The sequence below is a fragment of the Achroia grisella genome, unplaced genomic scaffold (genome assembly GCF_030625045.1).
Source record: "Achroia grisella isolate CSIRO2021 unplaced genomic scaffold, CSIRO_AGI_Agris_v1 utg474, whole genome shotgun sequence".
Lineage (NCBI taxonomy): Eukaryota > Metazoa > Arthropoda > Insecta > Lepidoptera > Pyralidae > Achroia > Achroia grisella.
Genome location: NW_026712878.1, coordinates 3212154 through 3235879, shown reverse-complemented (window position 1 = coordinate 3235879; position 23726 = coordinate 3212154). Strand labels below are relative to the sequence as shown.

The 23726-nt window shown below is 34.6% G+C and overlaps 3 protein-coding genes across 3 annotated transcripts; 1 reads left to right on the top strand and 2 right to left on the bottom strand.

Moving 5' to 3' along the window:
• Window positions 1–4207: 4207 nt before the first annotated feature.
• On the bottom strand, window positions 4208–5340 carry LOC131845548 (uncharacterized). The gene is made up of 2 exons (XM_059194618.1): window positions 5086–5340; window positions 4208–4634 (listed from the first exon to the last, which is right to left on the bottom strand). Exons 1-2 carry the CDS (start codon window positions 5246–5248, stop codon window positions 4231–4233), a joined length of 567 nt encoding a protein of 188 aa, XP_059050601.1. The 5' UTR covers window positions 5249–5340; the 3' UTR covers window positions 4208–4230.
• An 847-nt stretch (window positions 5341–6187) lies between these two features.
• On the top strand, window positions 6188–11552 carry LOC131845472 (serine/threonine-protein phosphatase PP2A 65 kDa regulatory subunit). Its single transcript, XM_059194535.1, has 6 exons — window positions 6188–6576; window positions 8071–8305; window positions 8780–8966; window positions 9430–9584; window positions 10074–10191; window positions 10452–11552. Exons 1-6 carry the CDS (start codon window positions 6351–6353, stop codon window positions 11301–11303), a joined length of 1773 nt encoding a protein of 590 aa, XP_059050518.1. The 5' UTR covers window positions 6188–6350; the 3' UTR covers window positions 11304–11552.
• Window positions 11553–13315: 1763 nt separating this feature from the next.
• Window positions 13316–23317, bottom strand: LOC131845579 (V-type proton ATPase subunit B). Its single transcript, XM_059194662.1, has 11 exons — window positions 23143–23317; window positions 20887–21005; window positions 19297–19426; window positions 18617–18748; window positions 18067–18191; window positions 17271–17501; window positions 16674–16776; window positions 16119–16273; window positions 15471–15608; window positions 14620–14748; window positions 13316–14265 (listed from the first exon to the last, which is right to left on the bottom strand). Exons 1-11 carry the CDS (start codon window positions 23225–23227, stop codon window positions 14128–14130), a joined length of 1485 nt encoding a protein of 494 aa, XP_059050645.1. The 5' UTR covers window positions 23228–23317; the 3' UTR covers window positions 13316–14127.
• Between the last annotated feature and the right edge of the window lie 409 nt (window positions 23318–23726).

Here is a 23726-nt window from a genome sequence, read left to right as displayed (position 1 = left end):
TAATTATTATCAATAATATTTTTATTAATATTAAATTACTATAGAATCTGAACAAAAGAACAACATGCAAAGTTATTGTTTATTCTTCTAGTGATGAGTCTGCTTTCAGAATGAGCGGTAAAATACACTAAACAACAGCAGATAATGAAAAAATGAAAGGGACCTGTTTTGTGCAGAATTTTTTTCTCTACAACTTTTATTTAAAACATGTTTTCATATTTCTTACCGTTATCGAGTTATTATGAAAAAAAGCGCTTTTAAACCTTATTTTAATTTATTCATCCCTTTAAAATTTCTTTCCTAATGTTATTATTCACTCAATTATTTTTATATATAGCGCCAAAATAGTAAAATTTTAAATTAAATCATGATGTGACCTTTTTTTTTAGTTTCAACGGCAACTAAATATATTTCTCCCCAGAACGTTGCGACGACTTTTGCGCATTCTGTCGCAACTCTTAGACCAACATCATGATTTAATTTTTAATTTTACTTGACTATATTATTTGACTAGTCAAATATGTTTATATTAATAAAGAATATTTCTATTTTCATTTAGGTACAACTAGGGTACAACCTTTTTTAATGCTATTAAAAATATATAGAAAAATAATAAAATTTTTCTATTATTATTCTTATATTTATCTTGATCTAAAAAAAATTGTGCTGGTTGGTAGATTGTATTCACACGTTTTGACTTGTAAATGTAAACTTACAAGAATTATTTAAAAGAGCAACACACAAGTTTCTTGCTCGTTCTACTTGTGATGAGACAGCTTTCCGAACGAGTGGTAGATAAAAAACAAATTGTTATGACTATTCAAAAGTGCTTAAATAAAGTTTATTTGAATAAACGATTTTCTATTCTTTTGGGTTTAATTTACAAAATTATTTTGGTATATACTGGGCGTGCGTGGACTAAACCCATGACCATCGAAAGCAAGATAAATTGCCGCTAGATCAACAAGGTCGTCGCCGTTATATTTCGAAGTTATCTGTAATAGATACACTTAAAGCTCTTAGTTTGAGTAACTGCTGTTTACAAGAAACGTTAATAGTCGGGTTTTCTCTTTAATGAACCACACAAAGTTCTGTCATTGATACTTTTTTAACTACAACCACAGAACTAAAACTAATTGAAAGATCTCATAATAATACATCGGTTACCGCGACTTCGCTCGCATTGAATCCAATAATAAGAATCGGAGATCATTACAATAGAAATGCTTTATTTTTTAAACAAAAAGTAAATCCTATGTTCATTCTAATACCTTGAAGAATATGTGTACAAAATTTCATGATGATCGGATCAGTAGTTTTTGCGTGAAAGCGTAACAAAAATCCCTACTTTCACATATATAATATTAGTAAGGATAGAATTAAACTTAAACATTTTCATTCGTCTGGGTCTATTGCAGGCTTTTATGATGTCAAATCTATTCTACTCGCTGATCTGTAATAATTATTAATCATGTAGCAATTCTTTTGTGGACTCCCGCGAGTCCTCGCTTAGTGCGGAGTTCAATGTGTATTCAATATGGGGAGTTCAACTTATTGTATTTGTATGTTTTTAAAAATAATATAGACCTGTATTTGATTGTAATTAAGCATTGTGTTATATTTTATACCAGCTGTGACCGCGACTTCGCGCATATAAAGATATCTAACCCAAAAAATGCAAAGAAAAAAGTTACAATTCTTCAAAACAATATGGTTCTAGTTTCTACCTTTATATATTACAATATTTCCATAGAAACTTTCGTCTCCCCTTTCTATCCCTTACAACTTTTTTCATATTTCTATATTTCATTTTCAGTAGCCTACGTCCTTTCTCAGAGTCTAGACTGTCTGTGTACAAATTACAATAAAATTAGTTCAGTAATTTTGGTATGGAAGTCAGACAAATTTCACTAATTCCATGTGAATTTACTTCTGTGGTGCCAGCAAATAGCGTCTGAGAGACGTCAGGTGTGGACATAGATAGCATGATACATTCCTTTGTTCAATCTCGAGCGTCACTTTAACAATTAACGATAATGGTTTTTGTATTAGATTAGATAACTTCTTTGATACTAAGATAGGGTGTTTTAGAATGTTGGTCAAATATAAGACTGTTCAACAGTTACAAATAACCAGATACGCGTATAGGCATGAATATTCCCTGAAAATGATTAATAAAATAGAATAGAAAATTCTTTATTCAAATAAACTTAATTTAAGCACTTTTGAATAGTCAGAATCATCCTTCTTTTAATCTACCGCTCATTCGGAAAGCTGCATCATCACAAGAAGAATGAGCAAGAAACTTGCGTGTTGCTCTTTGAAATAAGAATTTTAACTACGTTTTTAAATAAGGTGTTATATGAATGTGGATGGAAAAAGAGATGGATGGACTGTGTGAAAGATGATATGGTAAAAGAGGAAGTAAATAACGCGATGACTGCGAACAGAGATGAATGGAAGAGACAAACATATTACGCGACCACAAATAAATGTGATAAGGAAGAAGCAGATGATTAACTACGTTTTTAAATCGAAATTTATGAAATATTGTTACAAATATCCATGCCTACAGCCGTAAGCATATCTATGTTTGTAAGTAGTATTTATTTAGAAAATAATAATCGCATACTAGTAGTCACCTGGTGGTCGAAATTCGACCTTAATTAGTTTTAATTATAAGATTGAAAATTGTCTAGACTATACGTCTAGCAGTCGTACAAACAATAAACAAAAGAATATATATGCGTGTGTATGTCAAATACAGGGTAGTGTGTATAATGATTTGCTTTTCATTTTTAATGTATATTATATGTATAATTTTCAAAAACTATTAGCATTGTTTTAGCATTTCTTCTCTATATAAACTATACATGCGCGAAATTTCATATCCGTCCGTAGCGTAGATAATTTTTTTAAAAAAGGGCATAATACGACCTGGCACTGGCAGTCGCACAGACATTAAAGAAAAGAATATGTATCTATGAGTGTGTCTGTCAAATACAGGGTAATTTGTATAATGATTTGCTTTTCATTTTTAATGTATATTATATGTATAATTAAACAAATATATTAGCATTCTGCCTTTCTTCTCCATATAAACTATAAGCATGAAATTTCATACGTGTCCGTCCGCGAAATTTTCTTAAAGATGGCTTTTTCCTTCCTATATTAATATAATCATATATATACTAGCACACGACTTGATCTGCGTGGAATATAAGTATTATTTAATTTGAAATAGTTTTATTATACATATATATTAATAAGTATTATTGATGCAACAAAATAATTCACGGCCTCTGTGATCCAGCGGTTTAGCACACCGCTTTACTTCCGATGATCGCGGGTTCGATTCCTCACACGGTTCAAACATTTGTATTCATGAATATGATTGTTTATATCGGTCTAAGTGTTCCTATGTATATTATGTATACATTTACAATAAAAAATCTAAATATTTATATCAGTTGTCTAGTACCCATCACACAAGCTCTGCTTACCGTGGGACTAGATGATCTGTATTAATTGTCCAAGGTTATTAAAAAAATGTAGGTATTAGGTACGTGTCAGTTATGAAAGCGAAACCAAACCGAGCCGAGTGAGGTCACTAGTCCCATATATTGAAGCAATAAATCCATCTACGAAACGAGTGAGGTTTTCAAATCGCCATAACGTCATTGTCTCTACGGGGGCGGGCGCCCGCCGAGTACATTAGGCAACCACTCTCAATGGTACTGGTTCGTTAGTTACACGTTATATTCTTTGCTTATATTAACTACTAGCTGTGCCCGCGGTTTCACTGGCGTCAAATTCATAGCTTATATATTATTCTAATGTATGAGCTATATTACTGTAAAGTTTCATCAAAATCCGTTCAGTAGTTTTTGCGTGAAAGAGTAACAAACAGCTATCCATACAAACTGTTACGAGTGCACCATTATCATATTTAAATATACATATACATATATATACATACAATATACATATATATACATGCGGGTGGCATGCGTTAACGATATACGCTAGCGGGCTCATAAGATGAGTGAGGTCAGATCAGTTAGACCATAATGGCAAATTCACCAGGCTTTTAACATCATGATTTCCAGGGGAATAAACATATATAATATTCTCAAAAGAATGGCGTCATGTGTTTTCATGCAAGCATAGGAAAAACAAAAAATATAGCAAAAAAAAACAAAACATACCAATTTAATAAATTTTAATGCCTCATTGCGTTGTCGTACCGTAATGTATATGAAATAATCTATACGCACAGTATTCCATCAGAGCCAACCCTAATGGATACAAAACTTTAGGTCCTCCCATCTGAGGTGTCAAAAAATAAGCGAAAAGAGCTGCCCCGGCCGTGTACCAGCCCCATTCTCTGTTATTTTGCATAGAGTAATGACATAGAGACATAATATTGCAAGCAATCGCCAAATTCCCCAATTGTACATTTTCTTCTCCCGCCAAAGCCATAGTGAAGGGAATTAGACCAGAAACAAGATGGATCGTGCTTAAACTTTGATTCCCTCTGTACAGATCAGCCATAAGACACGGTAGAGCTAAGTAGCGGGTAGCTTTGTAACTCAGTATGTAGGCTGCATTAAAATCATTGTTGAATCTTCCACCTGTTAAACAAGAGACATTAAAAGAAAAGAAAAGAAATTATAAAAAGAAGAAATTACTCTATAATAATAATGGTATAAATGACCTACTTTCATATTCATGAAACAAGACTTCAATACAAGTCTTAAATTAGATAACTAAAGAAACGAACATTTCTAGATAGGTTAAGTCTCAGTGGATTCTACACATTCATAACGTTAGATATAAAGAGTACATGATTTGACACACCATCGATAGTGATTCATGTTACCTGCTAATTATCATGTTGTTATATTGTATTTAATCTGAAGAGATTTCTGCACGTCCGATTCTGTAAGGGTTTGTCTTTAGCCGCTCCATAAGTCCTTCCGCGGGATTGAAGTACTATCTACACTCACTCCCCATCATCTGGAGAAGCTCTAAAGGCCAGCTGTTAGCTTATAGTCCGAAAAAAAAACTCTAACTAAATCTAACTTTGATAATGAAGGAATCCTAAAACTCCGTGTATGAAGAAGTTTGCATGCATGCCGGGATCCGTGAAGCTCTTCCCATGCATACGGCTAATTCCTCTACCGGCCACGCAACACAAAACAATATGTGCCACAGACGCATGAAGGTTGTCGTCATTTTGACCCATATCACAATTCCAGGAAAAATTTTAATCATAAAAACATAACAGCTTTTTAAAAAATTATGCCAAAAATATAAACATATTCTGTAACTATAAATTAGCAGTCACGTCAGAACGATTATTTTTTAAACGTATTAAAAAAAGTTTTTAATTTATTATACTAAGTTTAACTTGTCTAACCCAAATTTGGGAATGCTTTTTTTTCATACTAATCAATAGTATTAATCGATATTGTGATATCACTAACTAAAAACCAATCAGGGGGAAGGGGATTGTTAGTAATGAGGACTGGTAACCCCATTGCTAGCAATGTATTATGTTAGGTTGACCTCCACGCGGTTCCCCTGGAAACCATCGTAGTAAATTCTTGGTGAATTTGCCACGACGAACTAACTGACCTAACTTCATACTCATTCTTATCATTTTCCACTGGTGCCCAGCCAGCGTTTACCGTTAGCGAAGGAGAGTACTGCATACCATTAGCACCCATTTAAAAAAAATGTAAATCAATGAAATCAATATCATACAAAAAACATTGATTAAAAAGAGACATTTTTAACAGCACTATTACTCGGAGTCCTAAAAACGAAATAAAAAATAACTAACAAAGAGCTGTGATTGGACCAGACGGCTCAACAATGATGCCAGATTGGGAAAAATCTCCCAAACTTGTAGTTTTTTTCTAAAACAAATATTTTGGAGGATATATGTGAGCAGAAAGAACTTGATTTGTAAAACAAAACAAAAATGACGATTAAAAATAACATGAAAAAGGACACCAAAAAAAACTGTTTCTATATTTATTATGTATATATATTTGTTTATTGGTATATTTGTTACAAAATAGTATTAATAAAACTTTTCTTAGGTACATTTTCTTTAATTTTGGGAGAAAACAAACAGAGTAAACTGGCAACACCGCTGATAATCATAGACAAAATAAATAACATAATTCCTTCATTCACTCGGTGTTTTTGAGCTGCCATTTTGCTTTCAATTTCTTTCTTAACACATTTAGATCTCAAATTTTACACGTAAATATTTGCGTTTTACAATAAAATTGTGGTAAAAAAGTGAACAGAAGTGAAAGCAGCAATTTAATACAAAGATGGCAGCAAGCGATTCCAGTACAGATGAGTCATTATACCCGATTGCGGTTCTGATTGACGAATTAAAAAATGAAGATGTCCAACTAAGATTGAATTCCATCAAGAAGCTATCTACGATTGCTTTAGCCCTCGGTGTGGAGAGAACCAGATCCGAACTGATCCCTTTCCTGACGGAGACCATTTACGATGAAGATGAAGTGCTACTGGCGCTCGCGGAGCAACTTGGTAAGTTCTACAAAATACATAGATATCAACACTTATCATGCATTGTTTGTAGTATTCATGTATATGACTTTGTTGATGCAATATTTTGCACAAACCTTTGCAGTTTATTTGTATATAATAATATATACCTACAACTTTATCTGATTAAACACGTTTTGTACTACCTATAATATAGTGACCCAGCTCTTAAACAATTCAAATCATCTTTCCTTATATATCACGATAATTTACCAAGTAATTCATCAAAGTTATGACATTACGAAGTCTATTTAGTCTTAAATAAAGAAATACAGTTTAATAACCATAGTTATAACCCCAGTTCACACAACATCCACTAGTCCCAAGGTAAGCAGAGAATATTATATGAATAGGCTAACATCCAGATCAATACAATTTTACTCATGAATACAATGTTTGTACTGTCCAAGGAATTGAACCCACAACCATCGGATGCACTGTAGTGTGCTAAAACATTGGCCTCCATGTTAATGTAAAATTGTTATAGATATATTAAGATTGAATGTAGATATAATATGTAAAATGTAATCATATTAACATATTCATTGAAAGTAGTTTATTTGAAGTTATTTAGACACTATGAATAACAAATTTTATATAACAGTTATAAAGAGCAATGTATTCTTAATGATTTATTAATATTTTGTAACTATAAACATATGACTCAGATTGATACATAATAAGATTAATAAAATTCTTAATCCACTCTTATACTACTAGTATAATTCACACTTAGTCATAGTTTACCTGATATCAGGCAAGAAGTATGATCTAAACAAGTGATGTAACTTATAACTAGCAATGTACCATGTCAGGTAGAGCTCCATGCGGTTCCCCTGGAAACTATTATGTTAAATTCTGGTGAATTTGCTATGATGGGCTAACTAACCGGACCTCAGGCTCATCTTATCCTTCACTGGTGCCTGGCCAGCATAAACCGTTAGTGCAGGCAGATGGATCATTCCTTCGTCATTTCAGTCATAGTTTAAAAAAATATGACATATCTTTTTTCTTTTAGATTAATTATAATATTTTTAAGCCTTACAGGCATTCACTTGACTATTATACCACATAGAATATGCTGGAATGATATCTTATTGGTTCTTTTGAGGACTCTCTATAATATTATGACTTTAATGCACAACTATCAATCACTCCCAGTTTGTAATTGTAAATTGATCCATTCTCCATATTTAGCCTTACCATCTGGGCCATTGTGTGCTCATAGTTCTACTTTCTTCTGTGGCAGTTGGTAGTTATTCTTATGACCATCACAAATTAGAGGAACACAGTGGAAACAGAAAGTATATCTGAAACACTAAGTAGTTTTAGTCTTTCTATTGTAGAAACAAATTTGGTTAATATTTTATACTTTACAATTATAACTCTAGAAGTGTATGTATATATATTATAATGTTGCCAATAATTGTTCAACCCACATTGATATGTTCATAACCAAAGAACTATATATTTCAGGCAACTTCATCAGCCTCGTTGGTGGTGGTGAATTCGCGCACTGCCTCCTCCCGCCGCTCGAGTCACTGGCGACCGTCGAGGAGACGGTGGTGCGAGACAAAGCGGTGACCTCCTTGAGGGCGGTGGCTGCACATCACACCCCTCAGGCCCTGGAGCAACACTTCGTGCCACTAGTACAGCGGCTCGCTGGCGGCGACTGGTTCACTTCACGCGCATCCGCTTGTGGACTCTTCAGGTGATATTCTTCTTCTATATATCTTGTGTATTTATTTACAAAAAAAAATGTGTCTAAGTATTTATATCAGATGTCCAACCTTAATGCAAGCTATGCTTAGCTTAAACCTAGATAGCGCTGTGTGAATGGTCTGGGGTGATTATATTATGACAACTGTTGTATTACAATAATCGTGTCTTTTCTTATGAACCTCAACCTTTAAATTAAAAAAAGTCAAATATTTAGGGTACTTAATATAATCATTCTATGTTATGCGGCAATACAAGCATACATATTAAAAACATGATTCAGTATAGTCACTACTTATTATTATTATAGCTATTAATGATAGTGTAATAGGACTGGTTAGATGCGGTTGTCTTGTTACAAGCGTCCTTGCGTATGTACTTGTGTATTTACTTTTTTTTTTATATTACTGTGCCTTGTATTGTGTACAAATAAAGATTTTATCTCACTTTAATATTCTTTGTACAGTGTATGCTATCCGCGTGTATCTGCTCCCGTAAAGGCGGAACTGCGTCAGCATTTCTGCTCGCTGTGCCAGGATGACACGCCCATGGTTCGCCGCGCGGCCGCCTACAAGCTAGGTGAATTCGCTCGCGTCGTTGAAGTCGAATACGTGAAAAGCGACCTCATTCCTATGTTCGTTACTTTGGCACAGGTGAGCACATTTTTTTATGTATTATAATGGAATGGTACTCCTGTGCTAACGGTATTCGCTGGCGAGACACCAGCGGAGGATGATAAAGATGAACTAAAAAAGAATGAAATAAGTGGTCAGGTCAGTTAGCCCATCGTGGCAAATTCACCAAGAATTTAACATGATGGTGTCCAAGGGGAACCGCATGGAGGTCAACCTGACAATGGTTCATTGCTAGCAATAGAATCATTAGTCCACATTACTAACAATCCCCCCCCCCAGTGAGCACATATTATTTACACTTTCTAGCTATAGTACTTCTGAACCGATACAATATTGAAACCTTCAAGAAAAGAACTTATTCCTTCTTAAAACACGGTAACACACTTGCAATTGACCTAGTGTTGCAGATGCTATTAAAAGTGTGCCACTTCAAAGAAAAGGTTGAGAACAAGATTATTTTAAACAATAAATAAATTTCCAGGATGAACAAGACTCGGTGCGATTGCTAGCTGCAGAGGCCTGTTCCGCTGTGGCCGCTCTGCTCCCACCCGAGGATATGGAGCAGCTAGTGATGCCTACAGTCCGGGCCAGTGCTGGTGACAACTCGTGGAGAGTCAGATTCATGGTTGTTGATAAGTATGTATCACAATATTAGTTAATTAAATAGTATTTAAGTAATTACTAATGGCAATAACTGGCGTATTATAATATGTTAGATTGTAAGTTTCTAATGAAGTTTCTTGAAAATTCTTCACAAATAAATTTGCATTGTTATAGTGACTATTAAATAATGCTAACATTATGTTTATATGAATAAAGATTCTATGGCTGTACTATAAAATTTCTTGAATAGAATAGAAATCTACCGCTTATTCGTAAAGCTGTGTCATCACAAGAACAATGAGTAAGATACTTGTGTGAAACATGCTTGAAAGAAGCTATGATGTGAAACAATCAATATTACTATTATATAAACTCAAAATTATTATCATCTCTGATCACGGTACTGATAACTTCCCTTGACTTCCATTGTACAGGCATATAGGCTAGTGATCAGTCATAGATAAAATGTAACTCAAGCATTCCGAAATGAAAGTTATCCTTATTAAAGTGTTTGTATTATAGGTTTGTAGAGCTGCAGCAAGCTGTGGGACCTGAGCTGACGCGTTCCGACCTGGCCCAGATCTTCCAAGCTCTGCTCAAGGATACAGAGGCGGAAGTGCGTGCGGCCGCTGCCGGCAAGGTCCGTATTATGTTTCGCACAGTTTAATTAAATTAGGAGCAGTGAATTCTTACTAAGAGGACTTGTAGGTTTTTTATTGCTAATTATAAATCCACTAGGTATACCTGAAAAAAAAATGTGGTATATTCACCACATTATAATCCTTGACTGGTGATTGCCAACACACAACGTTAGCACATCCTATATTCTGCATCATTCTAAATTCATACATAAATTATTTTATTCTTCTACTTTAAAATTGCTTTACTTTATAAACACAGGTAAAAGACTTCTGCAAGAACCTAGATAAGGCACACCAGGAACACATCATTATGACAATGATCCTACCTCAGATAAAGGACTTAGTATGCGACCCAAACCAGCACGTCAAGTCTGCCCTAGCCTCCGTTATTATGGGACTCAGCCCTATCGTGGGTAGACAGAACACCATCGAACATCTCCTACCACTGTTCCTCACCCAGCTCAAAGATGAGTGTCCTGAGGTACGACTGAATATAATATCAAACTTGGAATGCGTCAACGAAGTAATCGGTATCCAGCAATTGGTACAGTCCCTCTTGCCAGCAATTGTGGAATTAGCTGAAGACACAAAATGGCGTGTGAGACTGGCCATTATCGAGCATATGCCGCTACTAGCCGGCCAGCTCGGACAGGAGTTCTTTGACGAGAAACTAACAGGACTGTGCATGTCCTGGCTAATAGACCACGTATACGCGATCCGTGAAGCCGCCACTCTCAATCTGAAGAAGTTGGTCGAACAGTACGGCTCCCAATGGGCGGAGACAAACGTCATTCCAAAAGTCCTGGCCATGTCGCGCGAACAAAACTATTTGCACCGTATGACGTACCTGTTTTGCATTAATGTCCTCTCCGAAGTGTGCGGCAAGGATGTAACGACGCGTGTATTGCTACCCACAGTATTGTCTATGGCCGACGACAATGTTGCCAACGTTAGATTCAATGTTGCCAAAACACTGCAGAAAATGGCGCCATTCTTAGACACGGCTGTTATCCAGCCACAAGTGAAGCCGGTCCTGGAGAAATTGAACGTGGACCCCGATGTAGATGTGAAGTACTTTGCGTCCGAAGCGATCGCTGGTATCGCGGGCTAAGTCACAAATTTATAGTGAAATCTTAAATCGTCAGCATTTGTAAAACTTGTATGGTTACTTTTATATTCCTCAAACCGCATTTTCAGCCATGTGTTTAATACATACAAAATATAAATTCATTATAAATATCAAGTTGTATACATGTTTCATATATACAACACAATTTATACATGTATATAAAACATAATTGTCATATTTTGGAGAAAATTGGGAGTTATAATTAAGGTTTCTCGTTACAAAATGTACTGTAACATAGGTCTACTGATAATATAGGTCAATAGGTCATGTTAGTCGCTTTATGACACCAAAACCAGCCCAATATAAAATCTAAAAGTAACTATTACAGTATTGACTTATTAGTCTTAAGACAAATTTATTCAGTGTATAGGGACATCTAGATAAATGTGCCACTGCAAAATATAATTTAATAAAACAAGCTAAACCTAACCTATATATAAAACATATATGGTGATTGTTCAGTAAATAACTTCTTATTTCGTGCATAAATGTTAATATTTTAGTATTTATTATAAGTATATCCATGTAATTTAAAAATATATTCTTTCCTTGTGGAACTGTTGACATTTATTTGTTACGCCCGCATATCTAAGACTCTTACAATAATTTGCACGTATGTAATAGAAATAAATTAAAATAAACATTAATATTGTCTCTTTTTAAGTAATTACGGCCCTTTTTGTTACAGCTCCCATTATTATAAAAATATTATTTAGCTTCATTCGTTCAACATTTTGGTTTATGTTGATCAGACATGGGGTCACATGAATCGCAAGCACTAAGCGCATAAATGGGCAAACTGGTAGCGGCTATGGTAAATAGCGCTGGACGAAATAAATCTTAGTTTTAGTGAGTCTCACAGTACCCGCCTGGCTTCCCCGGAGTGGGTCATCAATCTCATGAGGTTTTATCTAACAAGTTAGATAAAACATTGCTGTTCCAGATACTAAAAACTGGGGGGGGAAAGGGGATTGTTAGTAATGTGGACTGATGACCCCATTGCTAGGAACGTGCCGTTTTAGGTGCACCTCCATGCGGTTCCCCTGGAAATCATCATGATAAATTCCTGGCGAATTTGTCATATTGGGTAAAAAACAAACCTGACCTCATATTCATCGTTTAATCCTCTACTGGTGCCCCGCTAGCGCAGACGGGTGTACTATTCCAATATCATCAATAAAAACAATAGACTCGACTAGGAAATCATCCTAATGTATGTACTGAACATAAAAAAAGACGATATTTCTGGTGAGAATCACACTACGCAACGCAACTTCTACATCTTTTCATATTCGACAAATTGCAAGTTAAACACAAAAAAGGGGATCCCCACTGAGGCGATACACCTATTCAGATATGCTCTATGGTAGGTGTAGAAAACTTTTTTTTTTTATCTATTTGGAATAAAGAAGCTGACGGTAAGTGAAGACGGTAGTAGTCCGTAGTCTACATTTATACACAGGACCCAAGTAATCTTGTAACGCAAGTGCATTACATGTGTTGTCATTTTCGGACTAAAATGTATGATTTACTATGTACCTCGGTTGAAATATCTAAACACTAGCCACTCGCCCCGGCTTCGCACGAGTGTACATGTATTCTTATATATATAAAGCTTCCTCTTGAATCACTTTAAAAAACCGCTTCAAAATCCGTTGCGTACTTTTAAAGATTTAAGTATACAAAGTGACAGACAGCGACAGCGACTTTGTTTTATACTATTTCTTCGGCCGCTTCATAAGCCCTTCCGCGGGTTTGAAGTGCCATCTGCACTCGGCCCCCTATGATCCAGTGAAGCGGTATAGGCCAGCAGCATAAGAGTAGTCGGAAAAAATCATGCCTATCTTATGCATTATGCAGCATTATTTTATTACCATCAATTCAATGACTACCAATAATTGCAATCCGTATTGATCATGGAGTTCAATTACTTCAGTAAGTACTCCAGGCCAGTTGGACCCAATAAGGCGGGAAAAGCAAAGAAAATCTAAATATCAATTTCTATACTTTATTTCCATTGAAAACAACAGTATCCTAATTCACTTAGTTATTGAATTAAATATTTAGCTTTGAAGTGAACGAGGAAAGTAATTTGGAATGTAACACACTGTTACTGGTCTATGTATCTATTGATTTATTTACATTATAAATAGAATTCAAATAATGATGTAAAAGCAAAAATATAATATCACATAATTTCTCAAAATCTGGTTAAATATGATTGAACACATCTCAACAATTTGTGCAGTGAATAACAATTTCAACGTGTCTGAAGCACCAAACAGAAAATGGCATCTATTCGTTAATTCATAATAATTTACCATTCAAACTAACACTATTTTATTCGGAAATTATATACACGAGACGGCAACATTATGTAAGTGATTACGATATCTATTCCTTAGCATAGACAATATAGCAACACGATTGTTTATAATTTTGTAACTTGATCGTAATACAGTTAATACACATTAATAAACTATTAACAACTTACTATATTATAATAAACAATATTTTTATCTTACAACGTAATGTGGTTCCAAATCCTAATGGTTTAAAAAAAATGCAATCACAAAAATTATGACCATAGAGCACTTCTTTTTGAACAGCTAATAAATAAGATTAATATCAATTTTAAAATAAAAAAAACTGCTGTTAATAATTTATGGTGTTTACGATTAGGATATGAAACCACTTAGAAGCCTGGTGTTACCGAGAACGGCCAACGAGCTTGCTCTGTCTCGCTCGTTCAGAGGTGTGGTGAGCGAGAGAGTTGGCAGGAAGCCGTTTGAGTTGATGGAAGGACTTAATGGCGGGAGTCCCTGGGATAGAACTCCGCGAGGGTGGAGGCGGGGATACGTTTAAGCATCTCCTTGGGGAAGATACGCAGCAACTGCCAGCCGATGTCCAAAGATTCGAACACTGTGCGGTTTTCGTAGTTACCCTGAACAAAAATGCATATTATATTTTTGATATAATCTACTAAAAAACAATAACAAAGGTTCCTGAGTTTTCATGACACATATACAAAATTTTGTTTTATGTATTTCTCATAAATTCCCAGTCTACATAATTTTTTGAATACAGCTATAAAATAAAATAAAAAAAGTAATACAGAAATTTCATCGAAGAAGCAAAAAAGGGAGATAAGTTTTTGACTTATATTATGTTATTTAGTTCCTTCTGAACAACTTATCAGAGATTACAATAAATTTCTTTCCAGATATGATATGTAGTATTTTTCTAGTCAGCTTTTAGTTTTTAAACGAAATGAAAACGAATGATAATAATACCGCACCTGCGTGATGAAGTTCTTCTCGAATTTGGTGAGGAACTCGAGGTAGAGTAAATCGTCGGGGGTGAGCGCCTCCTCACCGACGACGGCCTTCATGGCCTGCACGTCCTTACCGATGGCGTAACACGCGTACTGTAAGATATAACATGCATTATATAATACCACTTTACAATATCTCCAACATCATAGACAGGGGGAAGGTGATTATTAATATAGGGACTAATAACCCCATTGCTAGCAATGTATGGTAGTCACATGTCAGCTTGACCACCATGAAGTTACCCCTGGAAACCATTGTGGTAAATTGCCATTTACTAACTTAACTTTAAACTTGGCTAGTACGCGATCTAGTGGGAAAGAGAAGGAAGCATTATGTCGTCTGTTGCGCACACTGCTGGCGTCATGCGATCATTATGCTATTACCGGCGAGTGAAACAGAGGTATGTCTGTGCAGCAGTTCGTTATAAGCAAAAAAAATATGTACAATTATGAAAAATCACGAGATCCCACCGCATTTTATTCTATTTACTTATTCTATCGAGTTCCCGATATTTTGGCATTGTTTCGACCGCCATGATTACGTAAACTGAAGAGCAGCGGGCAGATGGTAAATAAAATCTGTTACGGGCAGACACATTCGTCTACCTTTACACGTCTTCGTTTATTGCTACTATTGAAACTCCCTTGATACTAATCTCGGCAAACTACATTCACAGTATATTCAAAAACAGCCAAAACAGTTGTACTGTATCATGTAAGGTTGAGGAACGTCAAAAAACTTCTTACCATGTATTAGAAGTACCAAAGTCTTTAAAGCAGTATATAAAACAATATTCTTCAGTCGTCTGACTCACCAGCTGGTTGGAGACGTCGGAGTGATCCTTACGGGTCATGCCCTCGCCGATAGCGGACTTCATCAGACGGGAGAGAGACGGCAGCACGTTCACTGGTGGGTAAATCTGTCTGTTGTGCAATTGACGGTCCACGTAGATCTAAGGGCAAATCAAATATCACATTAGGTAAACATACATTCTGATTTTATTCCTCATCTGGACATTGGGACACTGGAAAAATTAATTAACAATTTACAAATACAATTATAAATCATATACAGGATAAATTCTTAACATTGTAAGTGAATGTGGTGAATTTATCTTTAAACATACATCATATTAATCCAAATCGTTCAGTAGTTTTTGCGTGAAGTAGTAATAAATATCCAACTATCTATAAATCTATTAAGTATAGACTTTCGCGTTTGTAATTTTAGTAACATTTACTAACAATTCAAAACCAGGCAGTCTTAATTCTTTATAAATTAAACTGCATACTTTTTTTTGTTGGAAAACATTTGTTACAACATTAATTAACAAGAACAACAAAACACACACACAATTTTAGTAGTTTTAGCGTGAAAGAGTAACAAACATCCATACTTACAAAGTTTCGCGTTTATTTTATTATAATATTATTAATGATTCTTATCAAGAGCACGTTCTCACCTGTCCCTCGGTGATGTAACCTGTCAAGTCAGGAATAGGATGGGTGATGTCGTCGTTAGGCATAGTCAGAATTGGGATCTGGGTGATGGATCCGTTCCTGCCTTCTACACGTCCAGCACGCTCGTAAATTGTAGCCAAATCCGTGTACATGTAACCTGTGAAACATATACTACTATATAAAAACTGAATATTTTTATATTATGTAGGTACTAGCTAACCCGCGCAACTCCGTCTGCATAACATTTACTTGACATATATAATTATATTTCGGGCAATATAGATAATATATTTTTAAATTATAGATATGTTATTCTGATATATATGCTATATCTATATTGCTGTAAAGTTTCATCAAAATCTGTTCAGTAGTTTTTGCATGAAAGAATAACAAACATCCATCCATAATCACAAACATTCGTATTTCATATCCTCATATGATTAGAATTGGACAATTTTTTAAGAGATTTTTTAAAGGATAGGCTATTTTTCTTGGCATTTTTAGGTGTGCCTGAGTAAAAACCCATGGCACACAAACGGTTACACAAAAAAACGTACCTGGGAAACCACGTCGTCCGGGCACCTCCTCACGGGCAGCCGACACCTCACGAAGAGCCTCAGCGTACGAGGACATGTCAGTCAAGATGACCAGCACGTGTTTCTACGGTCACAATATATATCATTAATGAGTAAATCTTTACTAGAATATCAATCAAGGGACTGCCTCGGTGGTATAGTGGTTTAGCACACGGCCTTACAACTGATAGTCGCAATATTTGTGCAAGTATACAAATATAAATATATATATAACACAGAACAACATGCTGTTTGTTGCATGAGGTTTTTCTACTGATGTGTATAAATTTGGGTGCGCTGATTTCGAATCTACCTATATAATCTAGTTTTTTTGTAGCAGCTCTGATTAGTGTGATACAGGTACCGTTTTGAATTTGCATGAGTAGTCGATATTTTCTATCAATACCAACTAGTTTCTGTATAAATTTCATTAAAATCCATTCTATAGTTTTTGTTTTGATAGTAACAAACATCCATCCATATTGACAAACAGTGGCGTTTATAATATTAATAACATTAAAAATATTCTAAATCATTAAAAAAACCAAGTCTGACCGTATTAAACTTTGGAGAACTTACCTCACACTGGTAAGCCAAGAACTCGGCGGCAGTCAGCGCCAGACGTGGTGTGATGATTCTCTCGATGGTGGGATCATTGGCCAAGTTCAAGAAGAGGCACACGTTCTCCATAGAGCCGTTCTCTTCGAAGTCCTGCTTGAAGAACCGAGCGGTCTCCATGTTGACACCCATAGCGGCGAACACTATGGCGAAGTTATCCTCATGATCATCGAGGACTGATTTGCCTGGCAGCTGAAATAAAAATAATATATTTTTCAATGTTGAAGAAGAACTGATAGTAGTATTTTATCTTAGAGTTTTAAGAAGGTTTTATAGAAACAATCAAATACAGGGAACTAATGTTTCGCTCGCCTCATCGTGCGCAGGTATAGGTGTTAAAAAATATGGCGAGAATTTTTTGGATCACTCTAGCATTAGAGTGTGTGTGAGTGTTGACCACAGCTAGTCTTTACAGCTTCACCGGACGACAGACAGCGAGTGCAGATGGCACTCTAAACCCGCAAAAGGACTTATGGAGCGGCTGAAGACCAACTCCTGCCTGACGGATACAACTTGAGTCTGAGGGCACCGCTAAGAAGTTCGAACCTCGGCTCAGGCCGTCGTAATTTCATATCCGTTTGCACTGGACGGGTGATCGATTGGAAGGGAAATGGCGAGAGTGTAGAAAGATGACTTATAATTTTTTAGAGTAAACTTTTGTTTATTTGAATATTTTAAAGTTGTAAATCACGCCTGTAGGATTCAGATCTGGAAGACAGATTACTAAATAACGAATAGAGAGCTAAAATCAATATACCTTGACCAAACCGGCTTGTCTACAGATCTGGGCGGCGATCTCGTTGTGGGGCAGACCGGCGGCTGAGAAAATGGGAATCTTCTGCCCACGGGCGATGGAGTTCATGACATCAATAGCCGAAATACCTGCAAATCAACAAAATTACAAAATACCCTGTTTTGTTTTCGTAAGCAAAATTACATTAATCAATTTTTTACACTCACTATTTTAGGAATAACAATTTTGCGACATTTCACACATCGCCATCTAGTCACTAAGCAGAGCTTGTGTTATGTACTAGACAACTGATATAAATACATATATTACTACTTTTGTAAATACATAAAAAAAAACACCTAAACTGATACAGATAATCATACTCATGAATACAAGTGTATTAAGCGTGCGAGGAATCGAACCCACGACCATCGAACACACCAAGGCGGTGTGCCTATGTGATATGTCGAAACTCATAGATGTATATTTTGTAATATTAATCATAGCGGCAAACCGAAACAGCGTTAAGCGGGTTACCGTATAGGATACCTTAGTAAAATAAAAAAGTACAAACCGGTCTGAATCATTTCCTCGGGGTAGATACGGGACCAGGGGTTGATGGGCTGGCCCTGGATGTCCAAGAAGTCCTCCGCCAAGATTGGGGGGCCTTTGTCGATGGGTTTGCCGGATCCGTTGAATACGCGACCTATATATATTATAAAAAAAAAGTTGTTTATGGTAGTTGTAAGATACCATATAAGTTCAGTCCTTAATTGATATATGTGTGTAGAAAGAAGTATTTCAAACATTTGGAATAGATGTTGGTAACTTAGTGAAATAATGAAGAATCTGGATTCTTCAATATATCTCGTATATTTATGCACAAGAAGAGGAAGTTATAGGCACAGAAAATTATATTTATGAACTCAAATGTATAAATTATATTTTAATATATATATAAACAAATAAAAAGAAAAAATGTTACAAATACAGTTTATTTTTAATTTACAGATAGCTACAATACTGGCCCGTACAGTGAAGTTAATTTTGACATAATTAAATACTAAAAACTTTACCTACCTATTGTATCTACTGATGCAGAAACGAAATACCTCCTATAGAAAATACATGGTAATACACACTCTATCCTGAGGAGGTAAAAACTATTGCTCCCTAAAATAGTCCTAAACTCCTATCACATAAATCACACACTACCTATTGCTACTCTCATCATAATAAAACTAAGGTACGTACCCAACATGTCCTCAGACACGGGTGTACGCAAAATGTCGCCCGTGAACTCGCAAAGAGTGTTCTTGGCGTCAATACCCGATGTTCCCTCGAAGACCTGGACGACGGCCTTGGAACCGCTGACTTCCAGTACCTAATTAAATGTAGAATTATATAGAATAGATTTATTATTTTTTATTTATTTTTTGCAGTATTACAACACCATATCAGAGTATCGAAATCGATATCGTAACAGTATACACATATATATTGTTCAAAATCTACCCTATACCATCGTAAGCACAGATTATTATATTAGAGTCCGTTAGTTTTCTGTTCCCGCGCCTTTGCCTCCCCTCCCTTACCTACCAAACGGACCGTACAGCGGCCTTGACGCGCGCGCGCATTTGTTGTGAATTGAAATAAATTAGAACTGTGTGAAATCTACTGTGAAACTGTTCACACATATATATATTAAATGACTTAACATTTCGGTAGCAGAGTAGTTTCCCAAACATATATATTAATTTATTACACAATATAATTTTTTACTAGATACTTTTGAATGGTTTCTGTGATTTTCATGCAAAGTACAATAACAAATATCAATATAATTTTTGATATTTATAAGTATAATTAGTAAACCACGTTTTATTTCAACGAGTTACGAGTAGTAAACTGAGTCTACCCGTAATCATGGTGGTTGATACACTATAACTAAATAACGAAATATCGGGAACTCAATAAAAATAAACGGTGGTAAAATCCCGTGATTTACTAATTACACTTATAAATAATGACCGCGTCAAAATTAAAACAGTATATAACATATTTCATATTGTTCATTATCTCTAAAAGCATTGATGAAATTTTAATAAATTGGTCCTGGCTACCAGTATCTATACATATAAATAAAATTGGAGTGTCTGTTTGTAATATTGAAATAAACGTTTTTTTATTACATGCATATGAATATAAATACGGTACATACACCAAAATAACATTTTTTACAATTTTTGTCTGTCTGTCGGTTAGTTTGTTCCGGTTAATCTCTGAAATGGCTGGACCGAATTTGACGGGACTTTTTTTGGCAGGTAGCTGTTGTGATAAGGAGTAACTTAGGCTACTTTTATTTTAGAAAAATAAAGTTAAATTCCATGCTAACGAAGTCGCGGGAACAGCCAGTAGTGAATAAAATATGATGACGTACCCATAGCTGGATTTATTCTAACAGATGGTTTGATGCTCATATTAGCCCTACATTTTTATAACCATGTACCTAATATGAGTTAAGACTATGTGCATCAGGATGAATAAGGCACATTCATTAGTTTGCCTTACTCAGCCTGAAGAAGACTTCTGGATGAAATCGAAATAATTGTCATAAATAAGGAAAACATAGTAATATCAATAAATTTCTGGACATGGTTATAAAATAAAATTTGAAATTAGTAATTTATATAGTTTTTTTTAATCATTAATAAAATATGGTTATGTAAGAATTATATTTCAATTTTGTTCAATAATTCTATTAAATATTTAATCAAATGTATTCAAAAGGTCATTTTACATAAAATGTATAATACATTTTTACAATAATTGTGAAATATTTACCTGTCCGGAGCGTAGAGTGCCATCGGCGAGCTTTAATTGTACAATCTCTGAGAACTTGGGAAATTTGACCTCATCTAAGATGACTAGAGGTCCATTCACACCAGACACTGTCTTGTAAGCTGAAGACAAGAAAAAAACATTTAATAAATTATTAAATGGTCACTTATTTTTAAAATTTACTGAAAATCAGGAAAGCTCTCTCATCACAGGAAAATTGAACAAGAAACTTGTGTGTACTCTTTTAAATAATTTAGTTGTATCTTTACATTTTTAAGTTGAAATTTGTGAATATAAACTACCTACTAGCACTAATTCATTAAAGTCAACCTATTAAATACACAAAGAACTGGTGCAGTAATTAAATAAGAATTAATCAGACATAGTAATTAGAGCAGACTAGTCCCTACAATCACATATATAACAGGACCGCAGTTACTGCTGTAAATTTGTAATGTAATGTTAACAGTAAATAAAGGCTTTTATTATTAGTCCCTACAATCAACCATCATCATTGCACTAGACTATATTTTTAGGAACCCATCAACCCAACCCACTATGCTGCCACATGTCTGGACATTTTATTGTGAATGACAATACAAGATACTTGACATCATTATTTTTACTTATAAATATATATATTAGGGACTAGGTTTACCACTGCATCACCTGCAGTAATGATATATTCTCATATAGCATCAGTGGATGATGATCATGGCAAATTTACATTATATAGAAATAATGATGCATATAGAATATCTTTATTACCAAACAACATGAATGTCATATATTCAATTAATTGCAAATGGGGAATATATTAGAAATCAAAACTAGAGTATCGCCTGAATGAAAACTATCAAAAATTTAGACTTCTATAACTTAAAATTTTTGAGGTGTTGTACAAAAATTAATTAGTGTAATGGTATTTTATGTAATTATAATGGGAACCAATCCCATCCATTTAATGGTAAGTAGTAACAATAATAAGTGGTAATGAATATACATAGACTACAACATGGACATGACTTTATCATGTGACACCAATATTACTGAAGTGTTGCCATTCTTGAGGCCTAAAAACATGCCTGTATACCTTGTAATTCCCCTGCCTCATCTCACCATTCAAATGAAACGCTACTTCTATAAACCAACCTCTCAAAGCTGTAATAATTGAGATACAGGTACCTAAGCAGACTAAAATGTCTACCATTATAAAAATAATGCCTACTTATTAATGCATTACAAATATAAATTGCAATATTATAATAAAACCTACACACAAAAGTAAATGCCAATCAGCTGACAGCAAAGTCAGCTGATAGAGAAAAAAATACCATAGACAAATAAATGGTTCAGGGTGTAAATGTGACCAATGTATTTAAATAAATAGGTATATGTAGGTGTTAAATTTACTTATTGTAAATGTTATATAAAATCTAGTTCTATGTTTTTATCTTTAAAAATAGAATATAGGGATTTATATTAATTTATGTGTTACAATAATTTACTGAAATGCAGCAGATATTTTAAAAGTTATATGGATCAACTAGGAGTCCATAATTACAAATGTAAAATAGAGAATTGACCTTGGCATAAAATTTTGTGATAGATTTTCATCACACAATTTGTAACATTATGGTATCATTATAAGAATTTACAGATTAACACATTACCAACATGACTTCATACAAATTTTTGTATTTTCTAATACCACAAGTATTCCTGTGCATTCTAGCTATTTCCATAATAAAAAAATATAGATTTTGATTCCCAAAAATTAGTTTTTATTTTTTATGTATTAGTTCATGATTAGGAGAGGAAATATTCAAGTACAAGACCATATTAAATTAATTCATAACATTTAATCAGAAAATTGGATAGATCAGAATTATGATAGGTCATATGACCTATGTTAACTACCTTCTGAAATCACCTGATACAGTGATAGAAACCATATGTAGGGTTCCTCATTGCCCCCAATAGGAATAAAAGTGAGTAATGTAACAAACATTATAATAAAATCGACATTTATACCTAATTACTCTTCAATGGACCATCAACCAAAGGGTGGGTCAAAGTGGAAATGGAATTTTATCATTGAAAACCATACACACAATTCCTCAAATACAATTCTTTGACATATATTTTACATATTCCACCAAATAAACTTATTGGTTACTCAACTAGCAAAGTAAAATCAATAATTTATTTCATTGAGAGTGACGTTTTGCAGATAGTTGATGAAAAATTTCCACTTACTCAGTCGCGGTTGGGAAATGAAATCCCTGGATACTGCCAGGACATGTTCCTTGTTCGCCTGCGAAGCTGAGAGGGTCTTTGCCATTTTTCAATTTTCACTTTTGGCAGTCCGTTCAATAAAACACTAATTTAGACTGCCTCCTCACTCCAAAACTGACGAATGGCTGAATTGTCTATGGCTCTTCACGTGCCGTCACGTGACCCATCACAAGATAAACATTGCCATATAATTATAAATTTACCCCTAAACTTATTTAAACTAAAATAATAAATTCACCTTTAAATATTTATGTTTATATATAAAGACAATTTTAAAATTATAGTACATTCAGTTATTCATAGTAATCACAATGTTGAATATTAGAATATACCCAGCGAGTACATGAAAATAAACTTAGTATGTCAAAGGAATAAGTCGCGTTCATCATATGAACATTATAAATACTCTGACTACCTCATCGCAGTTACCAGCCGTGAAGTTATTCGGTGCCATCTAAAGTTAAAATATTGTAAGCCAAGAAATTTTCAAATAAGCGACAGTGGAACTAAGGACAATTTAAATACTGTACTGTAAATATTGTATT

Bases quoted from the DNA above. Each gene is read 5' to 3' on its own strand.
- LOC131845548 (XM_059194618.1), bottom strand. From the start codon at position 5,248: ATGGGTCAAAATGACGACAACCTTCATGCGTCTGTGGCACATATTGTT. The intron at 4,635-5,085 runs GTTAGATTTAGT...CTTGTTTAACAG, and splicing joins AGGATTCCTTCATTATCAAA to GTGGAAGATTCAACAATGAT.
- LOC131845472 (XM_059194535.1), top strand. From the start codon at position 6,351: ATGGCAGCAAGCGATTCCAGTACAGATGAGTCATTATACCCGATTGCG. The intron at 9,585-10,073 runs GTATGTATCACA...TTTGTATTATAG, and splicing joins AGATTCATGGTTGTTGATAA to GTTTGTAGAGCTGCAGCAAG. The intron at 10,192-10,451 runs GTCCGTATTATG...TTATAAACACAG, and splicing joins GTGCGGCCGCTGCCGGCAAG to GTAAAAGACTTCTGCAAGAA.
- LOC131845579 (XM_059194662.1), bottom strand. From the start codon at position 23,227: ATGGCAAAGACCCTCTCAGCTTCGCAGGCGAACAAGGAACATGTCCTG. The intron at 18,192-18,616 runs GTTTGTACTTTT...GTTGATTTGCAG, and splicing joins CGAGGAAATGATTCAGACCG to GTATTTCGGCTATTGATGTC. The intron at 17,502-18,066 runs GTATATTGATTT...TTTTTATTTCAG, and splicing joins GACAAGCCGGTTTGGTCAAG to CTGCCAGGCAAATCAGTCCT.